This window comes from Somniosus microcephalus, chromosome 11 (genome assembly GCF_052327205.1).
Source record: "Somniosus microcephalus isolate GS21.2 chromosome 11, FLI_Smic_1.0, whole genome shotgun sequence".
NCBI lineage: Eukaryota > Metazoa > Chordata > Chondrichthyes > Squaliformes > Somniosidae > Somniosus > Somniosus microcephalus.
Window position 1 is genome coordinate 2494240 of NC_140997.1, and position 26707 is coordinate 2520946.

Consider the following 26707-nt stretch of genomic DNA (forward strand, 5'->3'; position numbering starts at 1 on the left):
GAAGGTGCTGACTCTCACTGGGGTATGGATCCCCTCCTCTCCTGAAGGTGCTGACTCTCACTGGGGTACGGGTCCCCTCCTCTCCTGGAGGTGCTGACTCTCACTGGGGTACGGGTCCCAACCTTTCCTGAAGGTGCTGACTCTCACTGGGGTACGGGTCACCTCCTCTCCTGAAGGTGCTGACTCTCACTGAGATACGGGTCCCCTCCTCTCCTGAAGGTGCTGACTCTCACTGGGGTACGGGTCCCCTCCTCTCCTGAAGGTGCTGACTCTCACTGGGGTACGGGTCCCCTCCTCTTCTGAAGGTGCTGACTCTCACTGGGGTACGGGTCCCCTCCTCTCCTGTAGGTGCTGACTCTCACTGGGGTACAGGTCCCCCCCTCTCCTGAAGGTGCTGACTGTCACTGGGGTACGGGTCCCCTCCTCTCCTGAAGGTGCGGACTCTCACTGCGGTACGGGTCCCCCCCTCTCCTGAAGGTGCTGACTCTCACTGGGTTATGGGTCCCCTCCTCTCCTGAAGGTGCTGACTCTCACTGGTGTACGGGTCCCCTCCTCTCCTGAAGGTGCTGACTCTCACTGGGGTACGGGTCCCCTCCTCTCCTGAAGGTGCTGACTCTCACTGGGGTACGGGTCCCCTCCTCTCCTCAAGGTGCTGGCTCTCACTGGGGTACGGGTCCCCTCCTCTCCTGAAGGTGCTGACTCTCACTGGGGTACAGGTCCCCTCCTCTCCTGAAGGTGTTGAATCTCACTGGGGTACGGGTCCCCTCCTCTCCTGAAGGTGCTGACTCTCACTGGGGCGAGGGTTCTGCCCTCGCTGTGGGGTGGGGGGTTTACTGTCATATGCTGATTTTAAAGGTCTCATTAAGAAAGGTTGACAAAACCCCACTGACCCAAGACAGACCCTCTCTCACCGTGGCAAACCCATTCCCTATTGCAGTTGTGCGCCGTACCAGCCCAGTCCCAATCCCATTACCTGCGACATGGTCAGTGTGAGGATGAGGTGACAGTCTCCTTGCACTCGAGATGAACTTGATCGAGGATCCAGTTTAAACCACTTATCAATCCCTCCGACAGGAATCAGCTGACAAAGGAACAGAAAAGATTCACAAATGAACAGAACTGACTGCAGGCTGAACCTGGGGCAAGGCCGGGCCCACAGTCCGGGGTCGGGGGCCGCAGTCCAGGGGTCGGGGGGCGCAGTCCGGGGTCGGGGGGCGCAGTCCGGGGTCGGGGGGCGCAGTCCGGGGGGCGCAGTCCGGGGTCGGGAGGCCGCAGTCCGGGGTCGGGGGCCGCAGTCCGGGGTCGGGGGCCGCAGTCCGGGGTCGGGGGGCGCAGTCCGGGGGCGCAGTCCGGGGTCGGGGGGCGCAGTCCGGGGTCGGGGGGCGCAGTCCGGGGTCGGGGGGCGCAGTCCGGGGTCGGGGGCCGCAATCCGGGGTCGGGGGCCGCAGTCCGGGGTCGGGGGGGCGCAGTCCGGGGTCGGGGGGCGCAGTCCGGGGTCGGGGGGCGCAGTCCGGGGTCGGGGGGCGCAGTCCGGGGTCGGGGGGCGCAGTCCGGGGTCGGGGGGCGCAGTCCGGGGTCGGGGGCGCAGTCCGGGGTCGGGGGCGCAGTCCGGGGTCGGGGGGCGCAGTCCGGGGTCGGGGGGCGCAGTCCGGGGTCGGGGGGCGCAGTCCGGTGTCGGGGGGCGCAGTCCGGGGTCGGGGGTCAGGGGGTAGAGTCTGTGACCCTAGGTGGAGCTGGGTTTGGAGAGGAGAGCTTCTCTTTAAACCAGTCTAACAGCTGAGCCGAGATCCCAGTCTCTCCGTCACACTTACACTGATAGGAATATCCAGGCAGCCCAGAAAATCGTCGTTTTCTTCCTGTGATCCCGCGGCCCCGTTCGTTCGAGCAGACTTGACGATCTGTTTGAAGTATCTACACAATGAAATAACAGTCAGCGAGGTGCATTGGGGACGAGACAGCCAGTGTCGGGGGTGAAGGCACAGCCCAGCTCTGGCTTTAGAGGAGCGGTGACTGCCTGCAATGGGTTATCGGTCTGGATTCCAGATTCAGGAGAATTTCCCAAGCAACAGTAAAGCTGGTATCAATGCTGCCATTTTCACAAGATAGGCAGCCCGCAAGCTGCAGTGAGAAAGCGACCACACACTGCTCAATAGAAACATCCTTTAAACCTTAATCAAACAATTCCTTTTCCATTCAACTGTGTTTTTACATTCAGACAAAAAATCAACTACTGATGAATCCTGGGGAAGATTTAACAACTAACTTTGAGACCTTTGTATACAAAGACAAAGCTCCCTGAACAGTGTCTCGTCAAATAGTCCCAGGGCAGGTTCAGCACGGGGTTAGATACAGAGTAAAGCTCCCTCTACACTGTCCCATCAAACACTCCCAGGGCAGGTACAGCACGGGTTAGATACAGAGTAAAGCTCCCTCTACACTGTCCCATCAAACACTCCCAGGGCAGGTACAGCACGGGTTAGATAGAGAGTAAAGCTCCCTCTACACTGTCCCATCAAACACTCCCAGGGCAGGTCTCGAGCAGGAAGTTGACTTACCGTCCCATTCCTTTGAACCCGCTTATTTGATTTAGGTTTTTGCAGGCCTCTCCCACCGAGACATCATCATCATGGTCCCTGGGGGTGACACAATGACACTCGTTAGTTATCCAAGAACGTGACCGTGTGAGACAAACCTCCCGCACCGTGACCGTGTGAGACACACCTCCCGCACCGTGACCGTGTGAGACAGACCTTCCGCACCGTGACCGTGTGACAGACCTCCCGCACCGTGACCGTGAGACAGACCTCCCGCACCGTGACCGTGAGACAGACCTCCCGCACCGTGACCGTGTGACAGACCTCCCGCACCGTGACCGAGAGACAGACCTCCTGCACCGTGACCGTGTGAGACAGACCTCCCGCACCGTGACCGTGTGAGACAGACCTCCCGCACCGTGACCGTGACAGACCTCCCGCACGATGACCGTGTGAGACAGACCTCCCGCACCGTGACCGTGACAGACCTTCTGCACCGTGACCGTGTGAGACAGACCTCCCGCACCGTGACGCTGAGACAGACCTCCCGCACTGTGACCGTGAGACAGACCTCCCGCACCGTGACCGTGAGACAGACCTCCCGCACCATGACCGTGAGACAGACCACCTGCACCGTGACCGTGAGACAGACCTCCCGCACCGTGACCGTGAGACAGACCTCCCGCACCGTGACCGTGTGAGACAGACCTCCCGCACCGTGACCGTGAGACAGACCTCCCGCACCGTGACCACGAGACAGACCTTCCACACCGTGACCGCGAGACACACCTCCCGCACCGTGACCGTGAGACAGACCTCCCGCACCGTGACCGTGAGACACACCTCCCGCACCGTGACCGTGAGACAGATCTCCCGCACCGTGATTGTGTGAATGCACCATCAGGGGCAGCTCTGAGCACCGTCACTAGTACACTGGGAGTTGTGGACACTGATGGTTGGCGCTCTAGGCTAGGCTGGGGGAGAGCCAGGGCTCCTCCTCATCATCACTGCCTGGGGTCCCTGCTGGGACCTTCAGTTTAAGCAGATCAGGGTCAGTGTGATGACCCTACTTGTGAAGGAATAAGCCATATTTCAGAAAAATATACCATGCTATGATTTCTGACATTATTAATACATGAAACTGGGTTTAAAAATCTAAAAAATCCTCAAAGACACAAGCTGTAAACAGAAATACCGGCTTCTGAGATAAAAATCAGTTGTTAACAAAGTTGTAAGCACAACAAGCTTTGAAATGGGAATTGATTGTTAATGCTAAAACAATGGCCCTATTGGAAAAGCAAAGGCTTGCTTCTAAAGGTCTGCGGTTTGCAACCAACACAATGAAAAGACCCAGTTTAAAGTGTTATAAGCTAACACTCAGGGAAACAGGAACAGAATATTAAAAAACCATGTGCCTTTGAAAAGATGACATCAAATAAAAGAAACACCTGTTGGTCAAATATTTTTTATGTTAAGCTTGAAATATGGAGTCCCGAAGTCTGATATGCAACCAATTGAGATAGCTAGAAATGCATGAAACACCCTGGTTAAAGTGGTTTTTATTTACATATTGTAAATATGATACCTATAGAACACTTGAAGATATGACTTCAATAGGTGCACCAAACAATCACGTTGTGTTTGTGTTGAACTTGGAGCAGCACAGAGTCACAACGTCTGCTAAAACCAGTTAAGCCAATATTAAGAATTGAATGAAAGAATTTTGTAAAAATGGCATCAAACAGAAACCATTGCTGTCATATTGGGCCAGAAATTCGGGTCGGGGGCTTCCCGCGGGGGGTGCAAGCCCCCGATCTGCACTTACCTAGCGCGCCTGCCGTTGAGCTGTGGGCCCGCGTGGAATTCCGATCCTGGGCCTCCTCCAGCTGCCGGCGCGCAGTGCTTGCGTATCCCAGGGGCGCAGTTAGTTCGGAACATCCCCTGGGATCACGTGGGTTATGGAGAGCCAATCGTAGCAGGGAATCTGTATTCATAGATTTGACAGGAAGAGCTGTCAAACCTATGAATAGAGATCGGCCACAAAACATCACTAAAACTTCAAATAAATGTTTTTAAAAAACAACACATTTTAAAAATAACTATAAATTACATAAAATAACAATTTTAAACAATAATTTACATTTTTGAAAAAATTAATTACAGTTTTTAACGGGGCTAAAAATAAACTTACCTTTCTTTAAAATATTTAAAAATAATAAACCTGTGGAAAAAATGTTTTAATTTTACTTAATTCACCACTTACCTTGTTAAAAGCAGGCCTTGCGACTGCTTTTTAAAAGCGTAGCTGTTGGAGACTTACCCTCCCGGAGAAACCTGCAAAAAACCGGAAGTTCCAGGCGTACGCGCTGCCTCTCCGGCGCACGCATTCGACCTGTGAACCCCTTCCTTTAAGGGAACGGAAGTTCCGGTTTCCCGTGCATGCGCAGTGCATCCACGAAACCGGCACTTTCGTTGGCCCTACACGTGAGTACCCAGCGCGTACTCGCCTGTGGGGACCCGAAGTTCTGGCCCAATGTTTTTATGATAACTATTGAACACCTAAAGGTAGAGACATAATTATGCATGCAGCATCTAAATTGACAATAAGATCAGTAAGAATTCAACAAAGAGAATGAATAAGACAATTAGCTTACATCAGCAGGAGAGACAGAGAGAGACAAAGAGAGACAGAGAGACAGCGAGAGAGAAAGAGAGACTGAGAGAGAGACAGAGAGAGAGAGACAGAGAGAGAGAGACAGAGAGAGAGAGACAGAGAATGACAGAGACAGAAACAGAGAGAGAGAGAGAGAGAGACAGAGAAACAGAGAGAGAGAGAGAGAGAGACAGAGAAACAGAGAGAGAGAGAGAGACAGAGAAACAGAGAAACAGAGAGAGAGAGACTAACGAGCACACCCATAGCATATATACTCTAAAAATGTTTAAATCAATACCGAATGTACCCAACAACTGTTTAATTTAATACTGAATGTACCCAACGAGGGTCAATGACTGTTTAAATTAATACTGTCTGTACCCAACGAAGGTCAAAATTGTTTGACACCTACAGAATGTTGGAAACCTGTACTTTTTGTTATGTAAGCTTTGGCAATATTGTAGTGTATGTAACCGTTCCACCTTTAAGAGAACTATTTTAAGAGTTGCACTACTTTATCTTGGCTGCTGTATACTGTAATACCGGCGGTGACCACACCGGTATATAAGTGCTGTGTAATGATTTATTGGGCAGTTCTGCCCTGACCTTCGACTAGTAAAGACCTGTTAAATTTTACTCTTGTGGTCTGTGTATTAATTCTCAATATAACACACAGACTTAACAGTGGCGACGAGTACGATCTTACCCTGCGGCAGAGATTATCCAAGGCAGTTTAACGGGCGTCGAGAAGAGGCATCCGCCCTCATCATTCTGCTGAGAAAAGACTCGGGTCTGCAGAGCAACGGAAGAATTCTAACACGAAGCCTTCCATCAGCCACAGGCAGGATCATCCCTTCTATCACGGTGGTGGGTAAGCCGATCAGTGACGAACAGCGAGTCGGCCACGTTGACTGTGAAGTAGGGGAGGGAAAAACGGAGGATATAAGGGCGGAGAACTCGACCACGGCCGGGGAAAAGAGCCGGACAGAAGTCGGGGCCAGAGGCGCTGAGACTGGGGCAGCGTAAGGCACGGAAGCCGCGGTGACTGCAAACGCAGCCGGTGTGAGAGACCGGGCTGCAAGCGGGCTGGGAGACGCAACAGCGTCGAGAGCAAGCTCGACCGCGACCGGTAAAAAAAAAGGCCGGGCAGCTACCGAGGCCGCGAGGCGCAGCGACCGGGACAGCGAAAGGCGCGGGAGAAAATACAAAAAAAAACCGCGGTGAACTCAGCCGCAGCCGGGGGGGGAAAGGACCGGACTGCAAGAGGGGCTGGGAGGCACGATTGAAAACCGCTGGGGAGGGCGAACGCAGCAATACGGCAATCGCCGTTACAGCCAGCGGGAGAGACAGAGCCCGAGCAAGCGGGAGAGACAGAGCCCGAGCGAGCGGGAGAGACAGAGCCCGAGCGAGCGGGAGAGACACAGCCCGAGCGAGCGAGCGAGAGCGAGCGAGCGGGAGAGAGAAGAGACCGAGCGAGCGAGGGAGACCGAGTGAGGGAGACCGAGACCGAGCGAGGGAGACCGAGCGAGCGAGGGAGAACGAGACCGAGCGAGCGAGGGAGAACGAGACCGAGCGAGCGAGGGAGACCGTGCGAGCGAGGGAGACCGAGCGAGCGAGGGAGAACGAGACCAAGCAAGGGAGACCGAGCGCGGGAAACCGCCATTTCGGAGGCGGGGAAGAAGACAAGCGCGGGAAACCGCCATTTTCGGAGGCGGGGAAGAAGACAAGCGCGGGAAACCGCCATTTTTGAAAACAAAAAGTTAAAGAAAAATTTCTTTGTGTTTTCTCAAGAAGATTGCGAGGATGCCTAAGCGTGGTAACATCAACGATTTCGATCCCGATGTTGAAGATTGGGCCACGTATGTAGAACGCATAGAGATATATTGTAAGGCAAATAAAATATCAAATGAAGATAAAGCACTAACCTTACTAAACTCAATGGGTGCAAAGACATATGGGCTGTTGAAGCATCTTCTATCACCAGCTAAACCGGCGGATCAGACTTTCGCTAATATTGTTGCTGTCCTGAAGGATCATTTGAACCCCACACCGCTGATGTTAGCGGAACGATTAAAATTTTATGCGAGAACGCAACTGAAAGAGGAAAGCAACGCGGAGTACTTAATTGAACTGCGTAAACTAGCGAAATACTGTCAGTTTGGGGAAAATCTGACAGAGGCACTGAGAGACAAATTCGTGTGTGGGTTGTCGAAAGAAGGAACACAAAAGCGGCTACTTGAAGAGAGTGATCTTACACTTGATAAGGCTGTCACTATTGCAGCATCGCACGAAGCCGCAGCGAGAGGCACTGCGGAAATGCAGCTGAAGGCAGCGGTACTCAGCGTAGATCAAATGGCTTCGGGTACAACGAAATGCTATCGTTGTGGGAAGACAACACACGATCAGAACCAATGCTGGTTTAAAAACCAGGAATGTAGAAAATGTGGCAAGCTTGGTCACATAGCTAAAGTATGCCTGTCAGTAAAGAAGACCAGCAACAAAAAGTCACCACAGGAAAAGTGCAGAAAGGTACATAAGGTGGCTGAGAAGAGTTCGGATGAACAGAATTCGGATTCAGACTCCAACAGCAAGGAACTGGGTAGTCTGAGAATTCACAATGTGAGTAAGGAAGCTGACCGACAAACTATCTGGGTCACACTGCAGATAGCAGGAGTCCACGTGAAGATGGATTTGGACACCGGATCGGCATTGACGGTCATGAATAAGCAAGATTACAAAAAGTTATTCACACATATTCCCCTACGGGATACGGAGATAGTATTGCAGACATACACGGGGCAAAGAGTATACCCCATCGGAAAGATAAAAGTCAAGGTGAGACACAAGGGCAAAGAACACCAAGGAATGGACTTATATGTACTACCTGAGGGAGGTCCACCACTTCTGGGACGGGAGTGGATCAGGAAATTAAATATGGACTGGCACTCCCTAAAAGCAATGACGGTAGATTCCGGAAAAAGAAAAGATGTCAAACCTGAACGATTGTCCAGAATATTGGATGAGGGCGTATGCAGCAGTGACAGTGACAAAGCAGAGAGTGAGAACTCGGTGAAGACAATCAGCTCAGACTCTGGAACTGATGATGGTAAGACCAGCCCATGTGCAAAAGACAAGTCTAAAATGGATTTGCAGACTAATGATGGAAAAACGAAGGAGTGCATAAATGCTTCAGAAGAGAACAAAGTATCAGAACAGAATTCCACTGAACAACAACAACATAGTTTGACAGAGAATTCTGAGTCTGTACAGTCTACGGACATGCACATTTCTGAGGAACACCGGGCTCGAACTCAACTCCATTTCAAACTACAACAGCAATTAGAACAAATGATTCGCCGTTTTGAGCAAGAAATGAATGAAAAGAAAAAGTTCTTTGACACAGAGTTGGAGAATCTAGGAAGACAGCAGAAGCAGCTGATTGAGAAAATGGAGCAGGAACACACAAACCGTCTGCGCGAGGAGGCCAAACGAATCAAAGCTGATTCAGTTTCTGAAGGTGCGTACCCTAATCTGGTGGAGCAGGATGTTCAGCAACTGAAGGCGCTTGTTAGCAGGTTGCAGGCAGGAAAGGCTGATTTGGTTGCCATGAATTCCGAGCTCCTACTGAAGTTGGGTGCAGCATCACCGGACGATTCATTTGTGGAAATTCGAACGGTGGAGGCTGCGGATGATGGCGAACTAAAAGCAACAAAGGACCCCCAGTGCAAGGTTACAAACGACCCCCAGTGCAAGGTTACAAACAGCCCTGCAGCCTATACGTCAAAAACACATGACGACGATACTGGGAAACGTCTGATGTCAGAAGAGTTAACGGTCAGCCAACTCCTTCATATGCTGAGGGACAAGACTCTGAAATTGGAAAAACTTGAACACGAGCTTCAATCTTCCAAGGAAAGGGTTTCGGAGCTCTCAAAAGTTATTGAAACAGCTGAGGTTGCAACACAGACTGAGAAGATTGCAGCAGAGCAGCCCTTGGATGCCAAGAGTACGCTGACTCACGTCAATGGAGAACAACAGAACGCGGAAACAGCTGCTCCAGTAGAGGGATTGAATAGTCCGAACAATCAATCTCCGAATGAAGTTGAAGTATTGAAATCACAAGTGATGTCATTAGTAAAAGACTTGCAGGAAGCCCAGAAAAAGCAGGATGAAGCTGAACACATGAAGAAGTCTCTTCAGGAGAGATGTCTGGATTTGGAACAAAAGCTGGCTAACGTCCAGCTGGGCATGGAGGAGATGAGGCAACTTAAGTTTTCCAATGAAAAGCTGAAGCTGCAAGTGGGAAGGTTACAGTCAGAACAAAAAAATGAGCAGATGAAATTAGCAGATGAAAAATTGAACTTAGCAGATGAAAAATTGAAATTGGCAGAGGCAAAAGCTGAAGTGATGGAGGAAATAGAAGACAATAGAAAAGAAGCAGAAGATGATGACTCATCTGAACCATTATCACCCCTACCAGGTCACGCACGTGGTTCCTCCGAACTGAGCCAAATCAGTCTGGAAGTAGAAAAACTTCCCAAGGTACTCGAGCCTTTAGAAGTCAGCAATGCTGGTTCTGAAGTTACGAAAGTTCAAGCTGTTAAGTCCAGTGAAGGACTATTAGATGAGTCACCCCAACAACAAGAACCTACTACACCATCGAAAACTACTACACCACCAAAGCGTTATCCGGACCGAGTCAGGAAGCGCAGGAGGCGCCACCGCAGAGACTGAATCTGTGAACTGTGTTACATGAAGTTGTATATATATGTTATGATGTTGGGCCAGAAATTGGTGAACGGGGCTTGCCGCGCGTGCAAGCCCCGTATATGCACTTACCCCGCGCTACTGCCGATCAGCTCCAGGGACGCCTGGACTTGGTGTTTGAAAAAGAAGAATCCCGGGCAGCGTATGACGTCACGCCGCCCAGGAGTGCAGCCAGCGCGGAGCCAGGAGCGTGCAGTGTAAGTGAGACACGCCCCTTGAGGTCTCAGTTTCACTGGACACGCCCCCAATGTTTCTGTCAAGCTGCTTTGCTTTTTTACATGCAAAGCAGCAGTTTAAATAGGTTTTTGGAAGTTTTTTGAAGATTTTGGTAACTTTTATAAACTTTTTAAAATGTTTACATTATTTTGAGTAATCTGAAGTAGTTTTAAAGAGAATTAAAGCAATTTAAAGACTTTTAAAAGCCCTAAAAGAATTTTTTTAATTCCATTTATTTATTTAGCAATGTCGTCGTCATACGTGTCTTCACACTGTTCCCTTTGGGGAACTGTATGAAGTGGTGGAAGGATTTATGGCCATGATTAACGCTCATTCCGTGACCGTAACCATCTTTGAACCAGCCATTAGGGCGGTTAGTCCTATGGCGGGAGGGTTTTACGGGCTCCCACAAGCTATACAAGGAGGGGGGGCCACCCACACCCACGGACGCAAATATCCCACTGGATGTCAACCCAGAATTTAGAGCCGGAGCTCCGACTCCACTTGCCGGGACTGTCTGGAGTGGGGTTCGAAACCCTACCCTGATCTGGCCCAGCGGCGGGGATCCTACCGCTATGACAAAGGCCCAATCCAATTAGCAACGTGAAATGGCAGCATAGGGCTCCAGTCACGGGGAGGGAAAAGGCACAGGAAACGTATGGGTGTCACCTTTTGTGCGGAGTGGGCCTTTTGCGTAGCAGTAAGCATCCCCGCCGCTGGGCCAGAAGGAGTAGGGTTTTGAACCCCACTCCAGACAGTCCCGGCAAGTGGAGTCGGAGCTCCAACTTTAAATTCTGGGTGGACATCCAGCGGGATACTTGCGTCCGTGGGTGTTGGTGGCCCCCCCCCCTCAGATGGGTTGTGGGAGCCCGTAAAACCCTCCCGCCATAGGACTAACCACCCTAATGGCTGGTTCAAAGATGGTTACGGTCACGGAATGAGCGTTAATCATGGCCATAAATCCTTCCACCACTTCATACAGTTCCCCAAAGGGAACAGTGTGAGGATACGTACGATGATGACCTCTTGCGCAATGCACCTCCTTGGATCCTCAGTCGCAGATGCGAGGGGGCAAGTCGTGCAATTGTTAAATTTTTCATTTTATTGACATGTAAAATGTTGGCCCAGTAATTCCCTTCCAAATGCGCGAGTACGGTCGGGGTACTTACGCATCTGGCCGGATGAAATGCCGGTTTTCAGCATGCACAGTGCATGTGGGGAAAACCGGCATTTCCTGTCCTCTGAACGAAGGGGTTCAGAGGCAGAACGCGTGCGACTGCACAGGCAGCGCGTGCGCAGTATAATTCGCCGCTTTCATTAATGCTTTCAGTGAGGTCAAGTCATTACAACTTACACATGAAAAAAGCATGGGTACAGTTGCTCCAGAGGCTGCGGAGGAAGATATTTATTATCGTGGAGCTTCTGAAAGTATGTATGTCTGTATATATTCCTTTGCGTGTTATGTATATATTCCTTTACTTATGTGTATGAATGTATTATTTAATTATGACTTTCAGAGAAAGTAACTTATTGGAAAATCATAATTAAAAACATACATTCATACACATTAGTAAAGGAATATAAAACATACATACATATACGTAAAGGAATATATGTGGACATACATACATAACTCATTCTCACATTCCATTCACACAGCCACAATTGCTCCTTCTACCTACCGTTCTGAAAACCCTTTAAAAAAAAAAATTTTAACTTTAAAACTTACTTAAAATTTCTTAAAATAACTTCCCTCCCTTTCCCAAACCTAAATATTGCATTTCAGAAGCTCCACGATAAAATATATCTTCCTCCGCAGCCAATGAACAACTTTACACTTGCTTTTTTCAAGTGTAACTTCTAAGGACTTACCCTCACTGAATCCATCATTGAAATCCACAAAGTTCACTGCGCAAGCGCTGCCTGTGCAGTCGCATGCGCTGTGAATAGACCTCGGGTCTGGAAATGCCGGCGTTCCCCGCATGCGCTGTTCCTGCTGAACGCCGGCATTTCCAACGGCCTAATGCGTGAGTACCCCGACCGTACTCACGCTTCTGGCCGCGAATTTCTGGCCCATTATGTTTAATGGGGAATATATAGACTGTTAAGCTAAAAAGGGAGGATTGTAGTGTATGTAACCGTTCCACCTTTAAGAGAACTATTTTAAGAGTTGCACTACTTTATCTTGGCTGCTGTATACTGTAATACCGGCGGTGACCACACCGGTATATAAGTGCTGTGTAATGATTTATTGGGCAGTTCCGCCCTGACCTTCGACTAGTAAAGACCTGTTAAATTTTACTCTTGTGGTCTGTGTATTAATTCTCAATATAACACACAGACTTAACAAATATGGTTCCCTGTAAACTTTCATGCCAATAAAGCATTTGAATTTGATTTGATTTGAGACAGAGAGAGAGAGACAGAGAGAGAGAAGAGAGAGAGAGACAGAGAGAGAGAGAGACAGAGAGAGAGAGAGAGACAGAGAGAGAGAGACAGAGAGAGAGAGACAGAGAGAGAGAGAGAGAGAGACAGAGAGAGAGAGAGAGAGAGAGACAGAGAGAGAGAGAGACACAAAACAGAGACAGACCCTCACCAGGTACAGACTAAGCGACCACCAACTGGCAATCGAAAAAGGAAGATACAAGAAATCCTGGCAGCCTAGAGAGAATAGAATATGTGATCAATGTCTGGCCGGCGAGGTTGAGACAGAGATGCATTTCCTCCTAAAATGCGAAAAATTCAACACAAGAAACATATTATTTGACAAGCTCAGCCAAACAACCCCAGATTTCAAAGAATTGGATGACCTGTCAAAATTAAGATTAGTCCTGGGAGAAGGAGACAGACCATACCTTGGTGCCAAATATGTAACAACATGTCACAACCTGAGGACTGTTTAAAATTAATACTGAATGTACCCAACGATGTACAACGACTGTTTAAATTAATATTGTTTAAAGTAATATTGTATGTACCCAACGAAGGTCAAAATTGTTTGACACCTACAGAATGTTGGAAAACTGTACTTTTTGTTATGTAAGCTTTGGCAATATGGTTCCCTGTAAACTTTCATGCCAATAAAGCATTTGAATTGAATTGAAAATTGAATTGAATTGAGACAGAGAGAGAGACAGAGAGAGACAGAGAGAGACAGACTCCAACGGAAAGTTTTTGGACCCCCAGAGGATGTTCCCAGGTCATCAAGTCCTGAAAAAATGGTGCAGCAACACAGGCCATGCAATGAAGATCCTGAACAAAGAATCCCTTGGAAGCCCCAAATGGCTTGTGATCCACACAGGCACAAACGACCTACGCACCCTAAGGAAAGGCACTGCTAGGGCGGTGAGCAGGATGGCGGAAAAGGCCAGCAGGGAATTCCCCGAGGCGCGGATCGTGATCTCCACACTACTGCCCAGAAAGGACACCCCAGCCTATATAATCCACAACACCAACAGGGAGATCGACACGAGATGTACTGCCCTCCCCAACGTCTACCTGGCCCATCACCCAAACATCAACACAAGGGACCTCTATGACGAAATACATCTACTCAAACAGCGGATGTGGATCTTCGCAAAAAACCTCATATACATTGCCAAAAGACGCAGCCCTCCCACCCCCTCTACCATTGGGAGCCCTAACCCAAACAGGACCACCACTGTCCCCCACCCCCCTATACAAAACCAACAACAGAACCGTGCTTTTGTAGCTGACCCCAGACCCCCCTCCAGACCACAGACTGTAGACCAAGAACTGAGAAAGATCATGACGATGATGAACACCCTGATAGAAAGCCGGAGAGGAATGCACTAAATTATTAATATTGTTACTTTATCATTATCATTATTGTTATTTTATCATTACTATTACTATTATTAGATATCAGTATGTGCATGCCTCATGAAATTTATACTAAATCGTCATTTAGCATTATAGAAACTAGTGTTTTCACACTCATCCCACAAAATAGGTCCATTTTATTTCGTTTTTTGAATTATATAAATGCGTTCTTTCCACATAAGCTGCTGGAATATCCAGGGTCTCCGCTCCTCAACTTTTGGGATGAAGAGTACAGACCCTGAATTCCTAAAAGCTATAAAAGACATTGATATAATTGTGTTAACAGAAACATGGTGCCAAAAGGACGTGCCCACCCACTGTCCTCCAATGTACCATGAAATCATTGTGCCCTCAGTAAAGAACACTAAGACACGCAAGGGCAGAACCTCCGGGGGAATCTTGGTGTGGTATAAAGGAGAACTGGACAAACACATCTCACCGATAAAACAGGGAAAATCACACGTATGGCTAAAATTAGATAAAAATATAGGAATAGCAAAAAAAGATGTTTACTTATGTGCGATCTACATACCTCCAATAGAATCGCCATATTTTGAAGAGGAGATATTTGACACTCTCCACATGGAAATCAGCCATTTCCAGGCCCAAGGAAAGGTGCTACTATGTGGGGACCTAAATGCAAGGACCGGATGTGAACCTGACTTCATAGACCCACAGGGCAACAACCATGTGTTTGGCCAGACCCCTTTATATGTCACACCAGCCATCGCAAATCGGAACAACCTTGATTGTGAAATAAATAAAAGCGGTAGGGAGGTAGTGCAACTCTGCCGAGCCTTAGGCCTGTACATAGTTAACGGTAGGTTCAGAGGGGACTCCTTAGGGAGACTCACATATTCCTCAACTCTTGGGTCTAGTGTGGTGGATTATACAATCACTGACCTGGACCCCTGCGATATCAACGCATTCACTGTCAGGCAGCAATCCCCCCTCTCAGACCATAACCAAATAAATGTGTACCTTAAACTTTCTGCCCAAACTACAGACACAAAAAAGGAACCCAGTAAGCTCCATAAAATAAACCAGACATACAGATGGGCCCCAGACAGTGGAGGCAAATTCATCACAGCACTAAACTCACCTGATCTCACAAGTAAAATATCAAAATTTAAAGAAAATCTATATGAGATCACCAGAGATGGTGTAAACATGGCCATAGATGATATAAATATGATCTTCCATGAGGCAGCTGTAAAAGCCGACCTTGTGAAACAGAAGAGGAAACGTTACAAAAGACACAATAAAAATGAGAAATGGTTTGACCACGAATGCAAAAATGCCAGAAAAGACCTGAGAAAAATATCAAACCAAAAACATCGCCAACCAAACAATCCAGACCTACGTACTAGATACAATGAGACCCTCAAAAGATATAAACACACCATTAGGAACAAAACACAAAATTATACCCACAAAATACTCGAAGAAATTGAAAACTCCATTAATCCAAATCAATTCTGGGAAATGTGGAATAACCTGAGTACAACACAATTGCAAGCATTACCAATCCAAGATGGCGACATCTGGAGAACACATTTTGAAAACCTCTACAAAGACATCCCAATAAACGAAACAAACCCAAGTCAACATCATGTCACAGAAAAACTCCACACATTAGAAGCAACAATTAAAGACAACCAAAACCCTCTAGACTCCCCAATCACATGGAAAGAACTGGCCACAAAAACAAAATCTCTCCACCTAAAGAAAGCCTGTGGTCCAGACAACATCAAAAATGAAATGCTCAAGTTCATCAATATGGAGATGCAGGGTGCGGTACTCAAGTTATTCAACATCATGTTACGTTCAGGCTGTTTTCCCGATATCTGGTGCCAAGGACTCATCTCTCCCATATATAAAAGTGGAAACAAATCAGACCCAAATAACTACCGCGGCATCTGTGTCAACAGTTGTCTAGGGAAGTTATTCTGCAGTATTCTAAATAGTAGATTACTGGATTTTCTTAACAAACATAAGATCCTTAGAAAAAATCAAATAGGCTTTCTTCCAAAACACCGCACCACCGACCATATCTATACCCTTCACACTCTCATTGAAAAGCATGTACACCAAACAAAAAATGGGAAAATATTCGCTTGTTTCATTGACTTCAAGAAAGCCTTTGACTCTATCTGGCACGAAGGGCTCTATTATAAACTTCTTCAGTGTGGAATAGGGGGCAAAGTCTATGACCTTATTAAATCGATGTATCTGAAAAATAAATGCGGTGTCAAAATTGGAGACAAACGCACCTGTTTCTTCACCCAGAGAAGAGGCGTCTGGCAGGGCTGCAATTTGAGCCCGACCCTGTTCAACATATACATAAATGAACTAGCAGACATGCTGGAGCAAAGCGAGTCACCGGGTCTATGTCTCCTGGATGGAGAAGTGAAATCCCTGTTCTATGCGGACGACCTGGTTCTGCTGTCTCCCACAGAACAGGGATTACAGCAACAACTAGACCTACTCGACAAATACTGCCAAAATTGGGCCCTAACAGTAAATCTAAAGAAAACCAACATCATGATTTTTCAAAAAAGGCCCAAGTGTCAGGAAAACAAATACCAGTTTACTCTCAGTGATACCATCATAGGACACACTATGAGCTACACTTACCTTGGTCTAACCATTACAGCATCAGGGAGCTTCAGCATAGCAGTGAATGCACTAAAAGAAAAAGCCCGAAGAGCCCTATATGCAATAAAAAGAAAATTCTACAACATCCAAATCCCAATCAAAATCTGGCTAAAAATATTTGACAGCGTAATCCTGCCGATTGCGCTGTACGGTAGTGAAGTATGGGACCCGCTCAATCACCATAGCTACACTAAATGGGAAAAACACACAATAGAAGCCCTACATGCAGAATTTTTTCCGAAGCATCCTTCGCGCCCAAAGGAAAACACCAACAAATGCATGCAGAGCCGAACTAGGCAGATACCCACTGATAATAAACATCCAAAAACGAGCACTAAACTTCCTAAATCACCTCAAATCTAGCTCCCCAGACACCCTTCATTTTAAAGCCTTCCAGACCCAAGAGCTAAGCCCAGAAAAGAGTCCCCTGAGTCAGCTGCTACTGAAACTAAGTACTCCTACTCAGCCGGACCCTGACCAGTCCCAGACCAACACTGCCGTCCAAACACCAATCCGAGTGAACCAAATCATTAAACAAAGCAAAGAAACCTACCTGGAACATTGGAACAAAATAACCAAAAGCCAAAGCAGATTAGAATGTTACCGGGCCCTAAAAAGAGAATATAAACTGGCAGACTATCTCTCGACCATCAGAGACACAAAACAGAGACAGACCCTCACCAGGTACAGACTAAGCGACCACCAACTGGCAATTGAAAAAGGAAGATACAAGAAATCCTGGCAGCCTAGAGAGAATAGAATATGTGATCAATGTCTGGCCGGCGAGGTTGAGACAGAGATGCATTTCCTCCTAAAATGCGAAAAATTCAACACATCAAGAAACATATTATTTGACAAGCTCAGCCAAACAACCCCAGATTTCAAGGAATTGGATGACCTGTCAAAATTAAGATTAGTCCTGGGAGAAGGAGACAGACCATACCTTGGTGCCAAATATGTAACAACATGTCACAACCTGAGGACTGTTTAAAATTAATACTGAATGTACCCAACGATGTACAAAGACTGTTTAAATTAATATTGTTTAAAGTAATATTGTATGTACCCAACGAAGGTCAGAATTGTTTGACACCTACAGAATGTTGGAAAACTGTACTTTTTGTTATGTAAGCTTTGGCAATATGGTTCCCTGTAAACTTTCATGCCAATAAAGCATTTGAATTGAATTGAATTGAGAGAGAGACAGAGAGAGAGAGAGAGACAGAGAGAGACAGAGAGAGAGAGAGACAGAGAGAGAGAGAGAGAGACAGAGAGAGAGAGAGAGACAGAGAGAGAGAGACAGAGAGAGACAGAAAGAGAGGCAGAGAGAGAGAGAGAGACAGAGACAGAGAGAGAGAGAGACACAGAGAGAGAGAGACAGAGAGAGAGAGACAGAGACAGAGAGAGAGAGACAGAGAGAGAGAGAGACAGAGACAGAGAGAGAGAGAGACAAAGAGAGAGAGAGACAGAGAGAGACAGAAAGAGAGGCAGAGAGAGAGAGAGAGACAGAGACAGAGAGAGAGAGAGACAGAGACAGAGAGAGAGAGACAGAGAGACAGAGACAGAGAGATTGGCCATGATAAAAATTGGCCCTTCGTGTTAGGGGGGATTAAATACGTGGGGTTATGGGGATAGGGCTTGGGTGGATGGCTGTCGGTGTAGGGACCGGGTGCTAGGGTTTGGATGATCAGCCATGATCTCGTTGAATGGCGGAGCAGGCTCGAAGGGCCGAATGGCCTACTCCTGCTCCTATCTTCTATGTTTCTATGAGAGAGACAGACAGAGAGAGAGAGAGACAGAGCGAGACAGAGAGAGACAGAGAGAGAGAGAGACAGAGACAGGAACCAGTATATAGAAAAGGAGCATAAAGCGAATGAGAGTAAAAGGCAGTCGGGGCAGCGACACTCACCAGATATCGAGGTGAAGCTGGTCACTCTGGATGTCCTCCAGCTCACTGTGAAACAGGGAATAAACAGGAAATCAATATCATTAAACAAAGATAGAAAGCGTTTCTCCAGCGCCTTTCCCCACCTTGGGACGTCCCAAAGCGCTTCACAGCCAATGAAGTACTTTGTGTAGTGTGGTCACTGTTGTAATGTAGGAAACACGGCAGACAATTTTCGCACAAATAGCAATGCCCGGTTAGTAAGTGATGTTGGTTGAGGAACACCAACCAACACCAGGAGTACTTCTCTGTTGTTCATCAAAATAGTGGCCGTGGGATCTTTTACATCCACCATCGACAGTGCGGCGCTCCCTCAGTACTGCCCCTCCGACAGTGCAGCACTCCCTCAGTACTGCCCCTCCGACAGTGCGGCGCTCCCTCAGTACTGCCCCTCCGACAGTGCAGCGCTCCCTCAGTACTGCCCCTCCGACAGTGCGGCGCTCCCTCAGTACTGCCCCTCCGGCAGTGCGGCGCTCCCTCAGTACTGCCCCTCCGACAGTGCGGCGCTCCCTCAGTACTGCCCCTCCGACAGTGCGGCGCTCCCTCAGTACTGCCCCTCCGACAGTGCGGCGCTCCCTCAGTACTGCCCCTCCGACAGTGCGGCGCTCCCTCAGTACTGCCCCTCCGACAGTGCGGCGCTCCCTCAGTACTGCCCCTCCGACAGTGCGGCGCTCCCTCAGTACTGCCCCTCCGACAGTGCGGCGCTCCCTCAGTACTGCCCCTCCGACAGTGCGGCGCTCCCTCAGTACTGCCCCTCCGACAGTGCGGCGCTCCCTCAGTACTGCCCCTCCGACAGTGCGGCGCTCCCTCAGTACTGCCCCTCTGACAGTGCGGCGCTCCCTCAGTACTGCCCCTCCGACAGTGCGGCGCTCCCTCAGTACTGCCCCTCCGACAGTGCGGCGCTCCCTCAGTACTGCCCCTCCGACAGTGCGGCGCTCCCTCAGTACTGCCCCTCCGACAGTGCGGCGCTCCCTCAGTACTGCCCCTCCGACAGTGCGCTCCCTCAGTACTGCCCCTCCGACAGTGCGGCGCTCCCTCAGTACTGCCCCTCCGACAGTGCGCTCCCTCAGTACTGCCCCTCCGACAGTGCGGTGCACCCTCAGTACTGCCCCTCCGACAGTGCGGCGCTCCCTCAGTGCTGTCCCTCCGACAGTGCGGTGCTCCCTCAGTACTGCCCATTACTAGATGAAGAGAAAGCGATTGCCTAGACACCACGCTATTTGGGCTGCCACAGCTGCCCCATCGCGCAGAGACCGTGATACTCACAATACGTGGCACTCGTTCCACACTGGATTCAGCGTGTTTGGTTTGACGTCTGTGACCTGGATGTACTTGGCCAGAAGAGCTTCCCTGAGACTTGACCGCTTCTCGATCTTGTCCTTTTTCTTCCTAAAACTGAATTTCCTCTCCTTCTTCTCCTCTGTCTCCCGCGTGGTGTGTCCCAGCATGATTCCCAGCATGCAGTAGGGATCGCTGAAACCTGCAGAGACCCACAGCATCAGGGAGTGAACAACCCGCGGGCTAGCCTGTCACCAAAGGCCGCTCAACTATGGCAGGCGTCGCTGAGCCAAAGGTGAGACAGCGGGGTTCTCAGGGTGGTGGGGGAGTAATCACCTGATCGCGGAGTAATCACCGGGGCTGCAGAGTAATCACCGGGACCGCGGAGTTATCACCTGATCGCGGAGTTATCACCGGGATCGCGGAGTAATCTCCAGGACCGCGGAGTTATCACCGGGACCACGGAGTTATCACCGGGACCGCGGAGTAATTGCCAGGACCGCGGAGTTATCACCGGGACCGCGGAGTTATCACTGGGACCGCGGAGTTATCACTGGGACCGCGGAGTAATCACCGGGATCGCGGAGTTATCACCGGGACCGCGGAGTTATCACCAGGACCGCGGAGTTATCACTGGGACCGCGGAGTTATCACTGGGACCGCGGAGTAATCACCGGGATCGCGGAGTTATCACCGGGACCGCGGAGTTATCACCGGGACCGCGGAGTTTTCACCGGGATCGCGGAGTAATCACCGGGACCGCGGAGTTATCACCGGGACTGCGGAGTTATCACCGGGATCGCGGTGTAATCACCGGGACAGCGGAGTTATCACCGGGATCGCGGCGTAATCACCGGGACCGCGGAGTTATCACCGGGATCGCGGAGTTATCACCGGGATTGCGGAGTAATCACCGGGATTGCGGAGTAATCACCGGGACTGCGGAGTTATCACCGGGACCGCGGAGTTATCACCGGGACTGCGGAGTTATCACCGGGATCACGGCGTAATCACCGGGACTGCGGAGTTATCACCGGGATCGCGGCGTAATCACCGGGACCGCGGAGTTATCACCGGGATCGCGGAGTTATCACCGGGATTGCGGAGTAATCACCGGGATTACGGAGTAATCACCGGGACTGCGGAGTTATCACCGGGATCGCGGCGTAATCACCGGGACCGCGGAGTTATCACCGGGACTGCGGAGTTATCACCGGGATCGCGGTCCACAGGCCCTCAGAGCCGCGGTATGTGTCCGTGGATCGAGTGAAGTGATTGGCAGTCTGTCCTCGCTCTTGCCATACAATGATTATCGCACGAGGCTGCATTGTCATTTATTAATGGGACATTTAGTGCAGCATTAGGGCCACACAGCCTCAACCCCCATAGGTACTCTGCCTGGGGTGGAATAGCTAGCTGACACTTAGTGTCCCGATTTCGGCTGAATAATGACCACTCGGACAAGGTACTGGGGGCTATCGAATGCCCCTGGGTCACTCTGTGATCAGTGAGGGGACGAGGGGAGGGGAGGGGAGGGGAGAAAAACTGGTGTTAATACACGGAGTGATCGCTACATTTACATTTACAACTTGAACAGTACAAAACACTAGTTAGGCCGCCGCTAGAGTACTGCGTGCAGTTCTGGTCACCACATTAGAGGAAAGATGTGACTGCACTAGAGAGGGTACAGAGGAGATTTACGAGGATGTTGCCTGGGCTGGGGAATTTTAGCTATGAGGAAAGATTGGAGAGGCTGGGTCTGTTTTCTTTCGAACAGAGGAGGCTGAGGGGAGATTTAATTGAGGTGTATAAAATGATGAGGGGCCTAGATAGAGTGGATAGGAAGGACTTATTTCCCTTAGCAGAAGGGTCGATAACCAGGGGGCAGAGATTTAAAGTAATTGGTTGGAGGTTTATGAGGGGATTTGAGGAGAAATTTTTTCACCCAGAGGGTGGTGGGGGTCTGGAACTCACTGCCTGAAAGGGTGGGAGAGGCAGAAACCCTCATCACATTTAAAAAGTACTTGGATATGCACTTGAGGTGCCGTAACCTACAGGGCTACGGACCCAGAGCTGGACAGTGGGATTAGGCCGGGATAGCTCTTTGTCGGCCGGCACGGACACAGTGGGCCGAATGGCCTCCTTCTGTGCTGTAACTTTCTATGATTCTATGAACCTCTGTTTGTTTATTGTTAGGTACGGTGTCTCTGCTTTCAGCCCCAATCATTAACCGATACCTGGGAAGTGTGAAACTCCCTCCCCAGACAGGCCCAGTGTCTCCCTCCCCAGACAGGCCCAGTGTCTCCCTCCCCAGACAGGCCCAGTGTCTCTCTCCCCAGACAGGCCCAGTGTCTCCCTCCCCAGACAGGCCCAGTGTCTCCCTCCCCAGACAGACCCAGTGTCTCCCTCCCCAGACAGGCCCAGTGTCTCCCTCCCCAGACAGGCCCAGTGTCTCCCTCCCCAGACAGGCCCAGTGTCTCCCTCCCCAGACAGGCCCAATGTCTGTTTCCCCAGACAGGCCCAGTGTCTCCCTCCCCAGACAGGCCCAGTGTCTCCCTCCCCAGACAGGCCCAGTGTCTCCCTCCCCAGACAGGCCCAGTGTCTCCCTCCCCAGACAGGCCCAGTGTCTCCCTCCCCAGACAGGCCCAGTGTCTCCCTCCCCAGACAGGCCCAGTGTCTCTCTCCCCAGACAGGCCCAATGTCTGTTTCCCCAGACAGGCCCAGTGTCTCCCTCCCCAGACAGGCCCAGTGTCTCTCTCCCCAGACAGGCCCAGTGTCTCCCTCCCCAGACAGGCCCAGTGTCTCCCTCCCCAGACAGACCCAGTGTCTCCCTCCCCAGACAGGCCCAGTGTCTCCCTCCCCAGACAGGCCCAGTGTCTCCCTCCCCAGACAGGCCCAGTGTCTCCCTCCCCAGACAGGCCCAATGTCTGTTTCCCCAGACAGGCCCAGTGTCTCCCTCCCCAGACAGGCCCAGTGTCTCCCTCCCCAGACAGGCCCAGTGTCTCCCTCCCCAGACAGGCCCAGTGCCTGTTTCCCCATAAAGGTTGAAGTCGAACCTGCAGAAGAGAAATGAATGGAAAAAGCAGCTGCCATGTCGTGGGCCTCCACCAGAGGGCAGCTCCGGGTTACTCACCATTGACGTCCTTGGCCAACAGGTCTCGCGCCTCCACGACCGTCGCTTTCAGGGAGCAGGAGGGCAGCTGCACGAGACAGGAGGAAAGAGGCTTGGGGTTAATCACTAACCACAGGAAAAGGGCAAAACATCCCCCCCATTCTGCACCAGCACCAGAGCGAATAAAGCAGCTGATGGACAAACCAGGACTTAAACTGGTTCAAAATCCTGGAACTCCCTCTTGAACAGCGCTGTGGGAGCACCTTCACCACACGGGCTGCAGCGGCTCAAGAAGGCGGTTCACCACCACCTTGCCCTGGAGGTGGTGCAACGAAGGTTCACTAGATTGATTCCTGGGATGAGAGGGTTGTCCTATGATGAGAGATTGTGTAGAATGGGCCGATACTCTCTGGAGTTTAGAAGAATGAGAGGCGATCTCATTGAATCATACAGGATTCTGAAGGGGATTGACAGGGTAGATGCTGAGAGGCTGTTTCCCCTGGCTGGAGAGTCTAGAACTAGGGGTCACAGTCTCAGGATAAGGGGTCGGCCATTTAGGACTGAGATGAGGAGGAATTTCTTCACTCAGAGGGTTGTAAATCTTTGGAATTCTCTGCCTCAGAGGGCTGTGAATGCTGAGTCGTTGAGTATATTCAAGGCTGAGATCGATAGATTTTTGGATTCTAGGGGAATCAAGGGATACAGGGATCGGGCGGGAAAGTGGAGTGGAGGTTGATGATCAGCCATGATCTTATTGAATGGCGGAGCAGGCTCGAGGGGCCGAATGCCTGACTCCTGCTCCTAATTAGAACATAAGAACATAAGAAATAGGAGGAGTCGGCCATTCGGCCCCTCGAGCCTGCTCCGCCATTCAATGAGATCATGGCTGATCTTCTGCCTCAACTCCATTCACTGGCCCTATCGCCATACCCCTTGATGCCCTTACTAGTCAGAAATCTATCGACTTCTGTTTTGAATATACCCAATGACTGAGCCTCCACAGCCCTCTGGGGTAGAGAATTCCAAAGATTCACAACCCTCTGTGTGAAGAAATTTCTTCTCATCTCAGTCCTGAATGGCCTACCTTTTATCCTGAGGCTGTGGCCCCTGGTTCTAGACTCCCCAGCCAAGGGAAACATTCTCCCAGCATCCACCCTATCAAGCCCTGTAATAATTTTCTATGCTTCAATGAAATCCCCTCTCATTCTTCTGAATTCAAGAGAATACAGGCCTAGTTTACTCAATCTCTTCTCATACGACAGTCCCGCCGTCCCAGGAATCAATCTCGTGAACCTTTGTTGCACTCCCTCTATGGCAAGTGTATCCTTCCTTAGGTACTAAGTACTCCAGGTGTACTCTCACCAAGGCCCTATATAATTGGAGTAAGACTTCTTTACTCCTGTACTCAAATCCTCTTGTAATGAAGGCCAGCATACCATTTGCCTTCCTAATGGCTTGCTGCACCTGCACATTCACTTTCAGTGACTCATGTACAAGGACACCCAGGTCCCTTTGAGCATCTGCATTCCCCAATTTTTCACCATTTAGGAAATACTCTGCCTTTCTGTTTTTTCTACCAAAGTGGATAACTTCACATTTATCCACATTATATTCCATCTGCCACGTTCTCGCCCACTCACTGAGCCTGTCGAGATCCCCTTGAAGCCTCTTCACATCTTCTTCACAACTGACACTGCCACCTAGCTTTGTGTCATCAGCATATTTGGAAATGTTACATTTAGTCCCCTCATCCAAATCATTGATATAGATTGTGAATAGCTGGGGCCCAAGCACTGATCCTTGCGGTACCCCACTAGTCACAGCCTGCCATCCTGAAAAAGACCTGTTTATCCCTACTATAGTAATCTGGGATGTAATGTTTAAGTTATCCACCAGATGGAGCCAAATATTAATGGTTCACATTCACCAGTTTTTAAGGTAATGGGTCATGTATTCAATGTCCTGGTACACCAGTTTATACAGTAATGTGGCATTGCATTATGGGTATGACTCAGAGGGGAATCCTCCATCTTCCCATCATGCAGTAAGAAATGTGTGCTTTGCTGGCAGCCTGTAAGAGATGTTCCTCTGCTACACCGTGTAATAAACAGTTGGGTTTTGTTCCTTATATCTCGCTTCTCTCAGTTTCTGACCTTACCACTCGGATATCACATATTGCCGACGAGGATCAACAGATCACATCTTGAAGAAGAAACAAAAAAGAGCACTGAATAGAGGATCATGGCTGCTATGGTAGGAAAGATCTCTGCTTTTGATGTTCAGACGCAGACCTGGGATGAATACTGTGAGTTGCTGATGCATTTCTTTGAAGCAAATGATATAAATGATGTCGGAAAAAGGAGAGCTATTTTGCTCACTTCCGTGGGAAGTCAGACGTATAGTTTAATGAGAAACTTATGCAGTCCTGAAAAGCCTGGCGACAGATTATTTGCTAACTTAGTGGCCTTGCTGAAGGACCATTTCAATCCCAGACCGAGTGAGATTGTACAGCGTTTCAAATTTAATTCACGGAACAGAAAACCGGGAGAGACTGTATTGGATTATGTAGCGGTGTTGCGAAAATTGGCACACGATTGCAATTACGGGAACAACCTAAAAGACATGCTGAGAGATAGGCTAGTTTGCGGGATAATGGATGATCGAATGCAGAGGAGATTATTGTCCGAGACTGGGCTTACGTATGAAAAAGCGTTGGAACTTGCTCAAGCCATAGAGACAGCGAACCGAGATGTAAAAGAAATACAAGGTTCCGACTGGGCTACTACAAAGCAAGTTGCAGGTCAGGTTGTTGTGCACAAGTTAAATATGCGTCAGAAACCACAATGTGAGCATGTAAAGGCATGTTATCGATGCAATGGCGATCACCTGGCAAGGGAATGCAGGGTTCTGGAGGAAAAGTGCCACAAGTGTGGGAAAAAAGGACACATAAAACGTGCATGCAGGGCAAAAGCAACCGTGGAGGAATACCAACCAAAAGGGGGAGGAAAGGAAAACCTAGGAAGAGAAGTGAAAAAACAGGGAGCACATCACATCAGCGGAGAAGCTGAGAAAGAAGACGATGGCCTAGAAATTCAGTCGCGCCACTTTTGGGGCGCTAAAGTCGGGCGGTCGCTAAAGTTAGCGCCCGCCGGAAAGTGTAGGCCACTTCGCCGAAATTCAGTAGATTTGGCCAAGGAGTTTGGGCGAGCGCTGAAGCTGGCGTTGCACTCCTATCTTTAGGCGCTAAGCTGGCGGTGCGGACTGATAACGCCGAGGCCGGGCGCAGCGCAGGTGCGGTCATGTTTTGATTGACAGCAGACACCCTGACGCCGGCCAGCTCTTAAAGGGGGAAGGGTCGACTTTGTCTGCTGCCACGCCCTGGATAGTGGAGCCCTGCAGCTAGGCCTCAACACTGCTGGTGGACCCAAATAGCGCCTGAAGCCATGCAGAAGGCCCGTGAACGAGCGCAGCGCTTCTCAGAGCCTGCTTTGTGGGTGCTGCTTAAGGGTTTGGAAAAGAGAAGAGAGATCTTGTGCCCGGACAGTGGCAAGAAGGCTCCCAGGAGGCAGTTCAGGAGAGCCTGGAGGGAAATCGCCCACAGGGTGTCAGCCACCAGCGATGTCCCCAGGACTGGTGACCAATGCCGCAAGAAGTACAACGACCTCACTCGGTTGGTCAAGGTGAGTAGCCTTTCCAGTGTC

At 49.7% G+C, this 26707-nt stretch overlaps 1 protein-coding gene across 1 annotated transcript in view; it reads right to left on the reverse strand.

Annotated features, from left to right (window-relative positions):
* baiap3 (BAI1 associated protein 3) overlaps positions 1 to 26707 on the reverse strand; it is a 296698-nt gene that overhangs the window by 228519 nt on the left and 41472 nt on the right. Inside the window, 6 exon segments of the mRNA XM_086002220.1 lie at positions 974 to 1081; positions 1812 to 1911; positions 2556 to 2633; positions 18581 to 18625; positions 19883 to 20096; positions 23028 to 23094. Of these exon segments, the coding sequence (XP_085858346.1) occupies positions 974 to 1081; positions 1812 to 1911; positions 2556 to 2633; positions 18581 to 18625; positions 19883 to 20096; positions 23028 to 23094 (612 nt within the window).